This window comes from Rhinoraja longicauda, chromosome 23, assembly GCF_053455715.1.
Source record: "Rhinoraja longicauda isolate Sanriku21f chromosome 23, sRhiLon1.1, whole genome shotgun sequence".
Lineage (NCBI taxonomy): Eukaryota > Metazoa > Chordata > Chondrichthyes > Rajiformes > Arhynchobatidae > Rhinoraja > Rhinoraja longicauda.
Window position 1 is genome coordinate 12,520,501 of NC_135975.1, and position 12,413 is coordinate 12,532,913.

The 12,413-nt window shown below is 48.2% G+C and overlaps 1 protein-coding gene across 2 annotated transcripts in view; it reads left to right on the forward strand.

Annotated features, from left to right (window-relative positions):
* The first annotated feature begins 1,924 nt into the window (after window positions 1–1,924).
* kcp (kielin cysteine rich BMP regulator) overlaps window positions 1,925–12,413 on the forward strand; it is a 106,932-nt gene continuing 96,443 nt past the window's right edge. For both annotated transcript variants that reach the window (XM_078419626.1, XM_078419627.1), the window contains exon 1: window positions 1,925–2,177. In XM_078419626.1, the coding sequence (XP_078275752.1) occupies window positions 2,066–2,177 (112 nt within the window). In that variant the 5' untranslated portion in view covers window positions 1,925–2,065. The remainder of the gene's footprint in view (window positions 2,178–12,413) is intronic.

Below are 12,413 nucleotides of genomic sequence, written 5' to 3' on the forward strand. Positions count from 1 at the left end.
CCTGACCTTCAAGTTAAAATCCCTCTTCCTTGCACCCTCAGCAGGGTGCCCCCCATTTACCCTCCGCATCCTCAGGATGGGACCTCACCCACCTGCCCCTCGGACCGGGACTCAGTCCCACCACACCCATCCCATCTCACCTGCCCTTCAGAATGGAACCCCACCCCAACATACCCTTCCTCTCCTGCAGCCTCAGGATGTGACTCCCCACATCGCCTGCATCCTCAGATTGAGACTCCTCACACACACACACACACAATCAGTTTGGGGCACTGTTCACTCTGCACCCTTTAGATGGGATCTTCTGCTCTGCACTTTTGAAGGGACATTCATGGTTGATGGTCTGAAGAAGGGTCTCCACCCGCAACGTCACCCATTCCTTCTCTCCAGAGATGTTGCTTGTCCCGCTGAATTAAACTCCAGCATTTTGTGTCTATCTTCATTGCAACATCCTTGGGCCAATGCCACTATCCCACCCAACCTCACACCTTTGACCTGGGATACCAACGACAAGACCCCCACCTCTCACGGTCAACCTGCGGCCTGTTCTCTATCTTCATCTCCACAATCTAGTTATTGACCCACTGAAAACCATTCACCTCGGCTCTATCTCCTCTTCCCAAACGCCCCCCTCTGTCATTCATATCCACCCTCAAACTGCCGGTGTCTCCTGCCCCTCCGTCCTTAACTCTGAACGAGGCCCCTCACCACTTTACCCCCCCCCCCCCCTGGAGAGGGAACTCCGCCCATCCCCGGCCTGCTGTTCCTTCCCCGTGGGTCTGCATTCCTGCCCCGGCTCACTCCCGTCTCCGCCCTCTGCGCGCCGGCTGGGTCGTACTCCAGTCCGCGTTTTGCAACAGCTCCGGGTCCGAGTGCGGGATCGGGGTGAGAGAGGAGAGGAGAGGAGGGGAGAGGAGGGGAGAGGAGGGGAGGGGAGAGCGGTGGAGAGGAGAGGAGAGGAGAGGAGAGGAGGGGAGAGGAGAGGAGAGGAGGGGAGAGGAGAGGAGGGGAGAGGAGGGGAGAGGAGAGGAGAGGAGGGGAGAGGAGGGGAGAGGAGAGGAGAGGATTGTGAGAGGAGGAGAGGAGAGGAGGGGAGAGGAGAGGAGAGGATTGGGAGAGGATTGGGAGAGGAGAGGAGAGGAGAGGAGAGGAGAGGAGAGGAGAGGAGAGGAGAGGAGAGGATTGTGAGAGGAGAGGAGAGGAGAGGAGAGGAGAGGAGAGGAGAGGAGAGGAGAGGAGAGGAGGGGAGAGGAGGGGAGAGGAGAGGAGAGGAGAGGAGAGGATTGTGAGAGGAGAGGAGAGGAGAGGAGAGGAGAGGAGAGGAGAGGAGAGGAGAGGAGGGGAGAGGAGAGGAGAGGAGAGGAGAGGATTGTGAGAGGAGAGGAGAGGAGAGGAGAGGAGAGAGAGGAGAGGAGAGGAGAGGAGGGGAGAGGAGAGGAGAGGAGAGGATTGTGAGAGGAGAGGAGAGGAGAGGGGAGGAGAGGAGAGGAGAGGAGAGGAGGGGAGGGGAGAGGAGAGGAGAGGAGAGGAGAGGAGAGGAGAGGAGAGGAGGGGAGGGGAGAGGAGAGGAGAGGAGAGGAGAGGAGGGGAGAGGAGGGAGAGGAGGGGAGAGGAGAGGAGAGGAGGGGAGAGGAGGGGAGAGGAGAGGAGAGGAGAGGAGAGGATTGGGAGAGCGGTGGAGCGGAGAGCGGTCGGTCAGCTACCCGGAGCCGGAGCCCTGACTCTCCCCCCCCCCCCCGTCCCCTCTCATCCCCCTGACTAACTCGACCCCTTCTCCCCTCTGACCCCTTGCCCCTCACTCTGCCCCTTGTCCTTCGCTCTCTTTCTATCTCTTTATCGCCTGTTCTTGCACCTATTCTCTCCCTCACATCTCTCCCTCTCTGGTTCCTCTCCCCCCCCCCCCCCCCCCACTTCCTTGCTCTCCACTCTCCAGTTCCCCGTCAGTCTTTATTTCCACGTCTTCCTGCCTCTCCCTCTCCAGCTGTGTGCCATCCTCACCCCCGTGTGAACTGAGGTAGGGGGTTATTCCGCCAGCAGCCTTGGTGCATCTCGGCCGGTGTCCAGGATGTGCTGCTGGCTGGCTGTGTGTGTCACGATCCAGGCAGCTCTGGTCTGGCAGATGGTGCTTGGAGCAACTTCAACCCAATTTTCCCAGCCCTACTATCACCAGGAGAACGGTAAGTGTCAACTTTATTATCTCTATGCAGGACGTGACAGGGCTGGCACTTATCACCTTATCGCACTATCTGCAGCAGAAGAAGGGAGGAATATTTCTGCTCCCTCTTCCCTCTCCCCCACCTCAGCCCGTCTGATTTGCTCTGTCTGTTCATGTCCCCCAGAGACATGGTCTGACTTGCTGAGTGACTCCAGCACTTTGTGTTTTACTCTGATCAGTATTGTCTGAAGAAGGGTCTCGACCCAAAACGTCACCCATTCCTTCTCTCCTGAGATGCTGCCTGACCTGCTGAGCTACTCCAGCATTTTGTGAATAAATACCTTCGATTTGTACCAGCATCTGCAGTTATTTTCTTACATAGTATTGTCTGCAGAATCATCAGTGCCATGGTGTTTGCCCACCTTTCCCAGGGTGCTGTCTGGCTGAATCTGCCTCCTTCTCTGTCTCTCTGATTTCCCTCTCTCTCTCTCATTCCTCACTTTTGATCTTTTTTTCCACAAGCCCCACCAGTCCCAGGTGCTTTCCACTCCCTTGGAAGCGCTGAAAGAACTTTATTTTTGTTCAATGATGCCTGCAGTTATTGACTGGCAGTCCCACAGGTCCACTCTCCTGTTTACCCCCCCAGTCCCTGAAAGGTTTCTGTGCTTCACTTGTTCTCTTTTCCTTTATTCAGGCAGTGTAGTCAGAAAGTGAACATCACAAACATCAGCTTGTGTGTGAAAAACAAACATGAAGTGGTGATGGGGGTCTCGCAGTCAGACAGATTGTGGGTTTAGTTCATGAGGCCCGGACAACTCCTGATTCAACATCCTCCATTGAACCATGGATGAGAGCGACCCATAGATTCCAGGTTTGCCCTCAGACAATGAGCAACTATTCTTGTGAGCAAACGTCTGTTGCTTTTTCACAGTGAGGTTTTGTACTTATAGGGAAAGCTCTCTGTGTAAAGAGTCTCATAGTGGTGGGTACTATAGCAGGGGCAGTGTTGGTGGGCTCCATTTCTGTTGAGGTAGAATCTGTTATTGTCAGACATGGGAGCATTGCATTCTGTTAGAGGATAACACCGGTTTGTTTTTCAAAAATATATACCTAATTCTTAAAATTAGCAGTCATACAAATAGAAACATGACATTGTCTTCATGCACGTTGCCGAAGCCATCATTTTCAGTACAATATTTGTAGTGCGTTGGCTTGTCATAAAACTTTGATCCTGACTACAGCTGCTGTCTGTCTGGAGTTTGTACATTCTCTCCGTGACTGCGTTTGTTTTCCTCGAGTGCTCTGGCTTCCTCCCACACTCCAAAGACGTACAGGTTTGTAGGTTGACAAAGATGCTGGAGCAACTCAGCGGGACAGGCAGCATCTCTGGAGAGATGGAATGGGTGATGTTTTGGGTCAAGTCCCTTCTTCAGACTGTTGGTTAATTGGCTTCAGTAAAATTGTAAATTGTCCCCAGTGTGTAGCTTAGTGCAGGTGTACAGGGTGATTGCTAGTCGGCACGGACTCAGTGGGCTGAAGGGTCTGTTTCCGCGCTGTATCCCTCAAGTCTAAAGATTACTTTACAGGGGCCCAGCCACTTGGTGGCCAATGGCGAGAAGATCCTACACTGTGGCTTTTCCCTCAGAGTCTCTGAAAGCACTGCACCAAGCACCTGTCCATCTCTCAACACTACTCCTGGAATGTGCCAATCTACAACTTGCGTTTGTGGGCAGCTTGTACGGGAAAACCAACAAGACCCACATGCATCTTTCACAATGATCTTCCAGCCACAGATCAGCTGGGTAGAGGTTACATTGTTTAATGTGCAGTCACCTGGTGGAAACAGGTCCCTTACCATCTGCCCTGGTTACAGTAATGCTGGTCTTTGGTCTGATGTTTCATGACGCTGAAGTACAGTACTCTCAGTACTGGTCTTTCATTGTATAACCTAATTATTCCCGGATAAGATCTTACTGGAAAACAAAGATTCTAACAATGGTTACAGACCTGTTAATTTATAACACTGTGAACACTGAGGTGTTCAGTCTGTACTCTGTAACGGGTGCATCAGTGTATATCACTTGGGAAATGAAGTCTTAGGTATTGGTTGGAAAGAGACCATTCAGCCTAACTTGCCCATGCCAACCAAGATGCCCCATCTGTGCTAATCCTATCTGCCTCAAGTTTGGTTCAAATTCCTCTAAACCTTTCCGATCCATGTACCAGTTTAAATGTTGTTATAATACCTGCCTCAACTCTCTCCTCTTGCAGCTCGTTCCATGTACCCACCGCCCTTTGTGTGGAAGAAGTTGCCCTCAATTTCCTATTAAATCTTTCCCCTCTCATCTTAAACCTATGTACTCTGGTTCTTGGTTCCTCCTTCTGAGACATGGACTAGTCACTGCAGGCACCACAAAGCACAAGAGATAACACCAACGCATTATGCCAAATCCTCGAAAGCCATTGGCAGCATAGGTGAACCATTATATGTCCTTTCCCCGGTCCCCAGTACCCTACTGATGATGTGTTGTTGCAATAGTAATCCTATACAGTACGAGAGGAACAGCAGGTTCGGACATTTGGTGTATGTGCTTGGCTGAGGAGCCAATGGTGCGAAGCTACCATCCGTGGGATTATGACTGAACGCCTGTGAGTCAGAGTCCCGCCTAAACGTAATGAACCCCTAGCGCCGTGCGTTGTTACTGGCCTGGTGTGCGGATAGACGTGCACCGCCACTCACCCGTTTAGCACACTGCATGTTCATGGGGAACCTGGTGCTAAAATAGTCATAGACCATCTGTAGGATCACTGTAGGGTGACCACGGTGGCGCAGCGGTAGAGTTGCTGCCTTACAGCGCTTGCAGCACTGGAGACCCAGGATCCATCCCAACCACGGGTGCTGTCTGTAAGGAGTTTGTACATTCTCCCCCGTGAGGTGGGTTTTCTCCAAGGTCTTCGGTTTCCTCCCACACTCCAAAGATGTACAGGTTTGTAGGTTAATTGGCTTGGTGTATATGTAAATTGTCCCTAGTGTGTGTAGGATAGTGTTAATGTGTGGGGATCGCTGGTCGGTGCGGACTCGGTGGGCCGAAGAGCCTGTTTCTGCGCTGGATCTCTAAACTAAAAAGGCCTGATTCTGGCTTGGTTTCGTAAGTAGCAGAGCAGCTACCTGGCTGCGATCTATTGAAAGTCATCCCCAGTAATGACATCCTGATTACAATCAGTGTCCTGAGCTGGACAAGCCAGGTCCTTCATGTGTCCAATTACGGACTCAAACACCCATCTGGATTACGGAAGCAAACACACATCGCCAAGCTCCATTACACCAAGTGGTGGTGGAAGGTTGCTTTTTGGAATGGAGGCCTGTGACCAGTGATGTTCCTCGAGGATTGTTGGTGGGCCATTACTGATTGTGGTTTATATCAACACTTTGGATGAGAAGGTACAAGGCATGATTAGCAAATTTGCAGATGACACTAAATTAGTTGGGATCGTAGACAGTGAAAATGGTTATCAAAAATTACAGCAGGATGTTGATCAGCTGGGCAAGTGGACCGAGGAATGGCTAATGGAGTTTAATGTAGATAAGTGTGGGGTGTTGCATTTTGGGAAGTCAAATCAGGGCAGGGCCTTCACAGTGAATAGAAGAGGCTTTGGAAATTATTGTAGAGCAGAGAGATCCAGGAGTACAATCACATAGTTCCCTGAAAGTGGTGTCACAGGTAAATAGGGTGGTCAAGAAGATTTTTTGTACATTGACCTTCATCGTTCAGGGTTTTGAGTGTACAGTTTAGGACATTGTTTTGCAGCTGGACAATACGCTGTGCTAAGTTTTGGTCACCTTGCTCTAGCAAGGCTGTTGTCAAGCTGGAAGGAGTGCATAGAAAACTTACTAGACTGTTGTCAGGACTCAAGGGCTTGAGGTATAGAGAACGTTTGTGCAGGAGGCTGAGGGGTGATCTTATAGAGATGTATAAATTCATAATGGAAATAGATTGGGTGAATGCACAGTCTTTTACCCAGGGTAGGGAAATCTAGAACCAGAGGACATAGGTTTGAGGTGAGAGGGACAAGATTTTAAATGAATTTGAAGGGCAACTTTTTCACTCTGAGAATGGTGGGTATATGGAACGTGCTGTCAGAAGAGGGAGTTGAGACAGGTACTATAACAGCATTTAAAAGCCACTTGGATGTGCACGGATAGGAAAGGTTTAGAGGGATATGGGTCAAACACGACAATGGCATTAGCTTAGATTGCGCTTCTTGGTCAGCCAGGATGACATGGGCCAAATGGCCTGTTTCCATGTTGTATGTCTCAATGTCTCATTCAGGGACAAATAGGTCTGTCATGTGGTATCACTGGGATATTCGGGTTAAAGAAGGCAATGTCACCTACTCCTGCTCCTAACCCTCATCTGGAGAAAAATGTGGGAAAATTTGGAAAGCAAAGTTACATAACACAAAACCAGGAAATGTAGGTGTACAGGGTGTGTGAGTTTGTGATATGGAAAGGAAGTTGGCAGTTACAGCAAGCATTTATGATTTCCAAGAGTAAGTTGGCCTCAATTTCAAAGGAGTTAGAGTAGAAAAATAGGGATTGTCCTGCTGAGACCAGACAGGCCTTTAATCAGACCTCATTTGGAGCAGTGTGTGCAGTTTTGGTACCCTATGCCCAAAACAGCATGTAGTTGGCTTAGACCCAGGGCTGCATGAATTCACCAGGTTGGAAAACATTCTCATCCCAGGAATTAATGAGGAAAGATTGAGTAAAGTTCGAATTATACTCACTGGAGTTTAAAATAATGGGAGGTTCAGGCAATGTGAGACAGGCCTGTAAAAGGGGTTGACACAGCCACCGCAGTGAGAAGGTTTCCCCCAGCTGGAGAGTCTTGATCTGGAGAAGACGACCTCGGGTTTGATGCTTGTGTCGAGAAAGAGGGAATATTTATTTGTGCAGATGAATTAAATTTGAATTGAATAGAATTGAATTGGATTGAATTGATTCGGATACTTTATTGTCACAAGTGACACATCACAGTGAAATTCTTTGCTTGCACACCCAAGATAGTCGCCACAAAAGGACGCCGACAGTTACAAAGAATCCTGCGGCAGGTCCACCATTGTTCTTTTGTCAGAATTTAGCAACTATCGCATTTGTTGACCCAGTTCAAATGTTACAAACAGAATACTGAAAAAGCTTTGCAGATCAGGCAGTGTTTGTGGAGAAAGAAACAAATAACTTTTCAAGTCAGTGATCTTCCATCTCACTGAATCAGTTTTCCCCTTCACAGATGATGTCTGACCTGTGGAATCTTTCCAGCATCTGCAGTTTTTGTCGTTCAAGTAATGAGTTTACTCAGTCCGCCTGGACCTACCTGATGTCCCGGTTGCCAAACACTTTAATTCTCCTTCCCACTCCCACACTGACCTTACTGTCCTAGGCTTCCTCCATTGTCAGAGTGAGGCCAATGGCAAATTGGAGGAACGGCATCTCATATTTCGCTTGGGTAGCTTACAACCCAGTGGTATGAATATTGATTTCTCTAACTTCAAGTAATCCCGGCACTCCCTCTCTCTCCAGCCCTCCCCCACCCAAGTCACACCAGGTTTCCGTTCTCACCTAGCAAACAGCTAACAATGGCCTGTTTCCTTTATCATCGTTACTTTTCTTCATATCTTTCATTCATTTGATCTACAATATATCTCTCGACATCACTGCCTATATCTCTCATTTCACTTTCCCCAGACCAGCCTGTGGAAGGGTTTCGACCCGAAGCATCATCGATTCCTTCTCTCCAGCGATGCTGCCTGTCCCGCTGAGTTACTCCTGCATTTTGGGTCAAAAATGAGTCAATGGTTGCACGGAACTGAATGGGAACCAAAAAATGATCGTCCTGTGAGGCAGATGACGTGGCGGAGGTTCTAACTGGGAACTTCCTGTCTCAGATTCACCAGTGAAGAGGTTTCTCCCAACGCACGGATAACTGAGGAGGCAGCTGACATATTGAATAGGTGGTTAACAGACTGATGTGTTTAAAAAGCCCTTCATGTCGAAAAGTAGTTTGACTAACGTAACATGTGGAATGTTAACAAAAGTAAAATCCTTTGGGTTAAAGGAATCGTGGCAGCATAAAATTGGCTCAGGGACAAAGAGTAGAAAGTAGCAAAAAGCAAACACAGCGGGTCAGGCAGCATCTGTGGAGGGGAAGGAACAGTCGACGTGTTGGATCGCGACCTTTCTTCTGGACTGACAGAGTGGAAGGGAGATAGCAAGAATAGAGAGGTAAGGAGATGGGGGGTGGGGGTCTGGCAGTTCCAAATAAGGAGGGGTGGATTGGCGGAAGGATTCAGGTGGGGAGAGAGAGATGGAGAAAACAACAGAACATGATAGGCAAAGGTAACAAGGGGCTGCAGATGATAGAATCTGATGGGAAAGGAAGATGGAGTGGAACCAAATAGGGCAGGTAGGGTAGGCAGTTGGGAACAGGAGGGGTGTGGGACACAATGGGATGGGTATGAAGGTGATGGACAGTGAGTGGGGTAGAAGCAGGGTGAGAGGAGGTGGGGCGCAGAGGAAAAGAAGGGTGTACACACAAAATGCTGGAGTAACTCAGCGGGACAGGCAGCATCTCTGGAGAGAAGGAATGGGTGATGTTCTGGGTCCAGACCCTTCTTCAGAAAGAAGGGTGTATGTGGGAGGATCTGGGTGGAGAGAGAGACGGAGGGTGGGGCGAAAGAAGGTTATCTGAAATTTGAGCATTCAGTGTTCATACAAAGGTGGAATATGAAGTGCTGTGCCACTAGTTTGCACTTTTCTTTGCCTTGGCAGTGAAGGCAGCCGAGTGGAAATGGGGAAGAAAATTGGAATGGGTAGCAACCAAGAGCACGGGCGGAGGTGTAGGGGCAGGTGTTGCAGTGGAAAGTGCCTGGGGATGGGAGGGATAAGCGAATCATAGAGAAAGGGGTCCTTACTGAAAGCAGAAAGGGGTGGTGAGGGGAAGATGAGACAGATGGTGGGATCACATAGTAGAATGTCAAAGAATGATCTGCTGGATGCAAAGGCTGGTGGGGCCAAAGATGAGGACCAGGGGAACTCTATCCTTCCTCCTTCTGGGGAAGATGAGGGCCAGGGCAACATAGATCACACTGGGGAGGAAAGGGTTGTTTCCTGACGAAGGGGAACATCTCCGATGTTCATGAGTGGAGGACCTCGTCTCGAGTATTTTTATAAACAGATGAGGCAGAGGAACTGAGAGAAAGGGATGGAGTCTGTTGAGAGGCAGGATGGGAGGAGGTAGCTGTGGGAGTCTAGGCAGCTGTGGGGGTCTAGGGAGCTGTGGGGGTCTAGGCACCTGGGGGGTCTAGGCAGCTGTGGGAGTCTAGGCAGCTGTGGGGGTCTAGGGAGCTGTGGGGGTCTAGGCACCTGGGGGGTCTAGGCAGCTGTGGGGGTTTAGGCACCTGGGGGGGGTCTAGGCAGCTGTGGGGGTTTAGGCAGCTGTGGGGGTTTAGGCAGCTGTGGGGGTTTAGGCAGCTGTGGGGGTCTAGGCAGCTAGGGGGGTCTAGGCAGCTGTGGGGATCTAGGCAGCTGTGGGGGTCTAGGCAGCTGTGGGGGTCTAGGCAGCTGTGGGGGTTTAGGCAGCTGTGGGAGTCAGTGTGATTGTAGTAAATGGCAGTGGATACTTTATCTCCTGAGATGAGGATAGAGAGATCAAGAAAGAGGAATGAGGTGTCGGAAATAGTTCCAAGGAATTTGAGAGCAGGGCAGAAGATGGTAGTGAAGTGGATCAAATCAATGAGTTACATCGCAGTTGAATTTCAGACAGGAGGGAGGTCTATAGTGATGGAGTTACACATGTGGGCATGTCAAAGTTTGCAATTGACTTAAGGAGGTTCTGAGGAAACCTCACTAACTTGAAACATTAGCTCTGTTCCTTTCCCACAGGTGCTGCCTAACCTGATGTGTATTTCCAGCATTCTCTGTTTATGTGAACATTCTAAGTGGTCATTTCCCGTGTGCTCTCCACCGCTCCTGCTTCAATGCAGCTTAAAACATGCTTGTTTTCTATTTCCAGTTCTGATGAAAGGTCATCACTTGAAATGTTAACTCTGATCCTCAGGTGAAACTGCTCGACTATTTCCTGCAGTTTTTGTTTTCATTTCAGATTTTCAGCAGCTGAAGTTATGTTTTTTGTTTCTCGATTACTGAATTAAAGTTTACATTCTTTTATCCAGCCCTGCCCCATAAACTGCGTGCCATGTTTAACAACCTGCTACATGTGTTTTAGTCATTAATGGCAATTTTAACTGAGGATCTAACACCAGTTTCATTAAGGATCTGTAAAATAGTGCAATAAAATATCAGAAGAGACTTTGTATCCAGCAGGGGTCAAGCATCTGGTGACAATTTGGAGAGTCACTCAGAACAATTGCTGGAGACTCTCCTCGGGTCGATGTAACTTGGCATGGGTTATATCACAGACTGAGCTATCGCTAGCCAATCATTAATGGTTGGGGGGATTTGGCCATGTTGTACATTGCATGCTGGCAATTAAAGTTCTGCTAAATTTAAACATAGTCAAAAAATGAAAAAATAAATTTAAAACTTGCAGATGCTGTAAATCTGAAATAAACAAAGAAAATGCTGGAAGAAGGAACTGCAGACACCGAAGATAGCCACAAAATGCCTCAGTAATTCAGCTGGACAGGCAGCATCTCTGGAGAGACGTGACGTTTCAGGTTGAGACTCTTCTTCAGTCTGAGTTACTCCAGCATTTTGTGTCTATCTTCAGAAAATGCTGGAATTCGATTCACCTCTACCCCATTGAGGATATTAGACTTTGTCTAAAGAACTGATGTGCTACAATGCTGATAAATATATCTTCCCCTTTTCCCCTTATATTCTGTATCTTCTCCTTTGCTCTGCTGATTGCACTTGAGTTTGAACTGATTGTATCTTTGTATGGTACATCTGATTTGTTTGGAAAGCAAACAAAGCTTTTCACTGTACCTCGGTACAGGTGACAATAATAAACCTAAACCTAAACCTCAGCAGGGTAGGCAGCAACTGTGGAAAGGCAAACAGAATTAACGTTCGGGTCTGAGACCCTTAATTAGGACTGGGAAAGAGAGAAGATTGTTTCATTTAAATTGCAGAAACAGTGGGTGGAGCAGAGGGAATATGTTTGGATGCAGATTATGTTGCCTTGGCTGTGTGGGGGTTGACAGTGGCTGAGTTGTGGATGGGCCCAGCCCACCAGGCTGCACTGACAGAGAGAGAAATACTGGGACACGACAGCAAAAACTGAGAGGGTGGTGCTCCACCAGGAGCTTCTGATGATTAGAGATGGAGAGAGTGTGAAGCCAATTGTGCACCTTCTTGGCTCACACAAAGCCAAACTGCCCGTAAATCTATCTTCGCCCAGCCCATACGTAAGCATTGCATTATAGTGTCCAAACTACAGCAAAATACAAGGTAATAATAATAATATGCAAAAATAATTAATGAACACAAAAATGGCTCCTGCCCCTGATAAAGGAGTCCACGTGGATGAGGAATTCTGAAGGCAAGAAACAGGGTCCATTGAATAAGGCGTAGATTCACTAAAAGAAAAGTGAGCATAAAGGCAAAGGTGGGCAGAAGAAAACATCAACCTCCTACTGAGCACAATATCTGTTAAAGTGGTGACAATGTGATTAGGCTGAGCCATTTGTACGGATTGATAACTTGGGGATAGTCAGGAGAGGAAAAATACAACAAGAGGTGAGATTCAGAGAGACAGGGTCATAGAAATGTGATGGGATAAAAGGTTGAATAAGTGTTTGTATCCAAGAATTATTGAAGCGTACAATCTGTTGAAGGGATGTGTAAAACCATAGGTCATATCCTGCTGATCAGAGAATGTTTATTTTATCTTTCTATCCCCCCAATGACCATATTAAATTCTGTTGCACAGTGAACTCTGCTTCTGTGGCTGTCATTTGTCATTAATGCTCTTATGTAGAACTTATCCCAAGTTTTTTGATACTGCAAACAGAAGAAAATGCTAGATATAACCCATTGTTCACAAATCCATGTTGAGCCTCAAGTCAATGATTCCAAGTAATCAGTAACTCTGTCACTGATAGTCAATTTGAGGAATCTGTACGGCGCTGACATTATATTGCTGGGTGTAAGCTCCTGGTGACCACCTTTGAGGCCTTGCCACCGAGAGAATGATTTAACCGGCAACAGGAGACCACGTCATAAGAATTGAGCCCA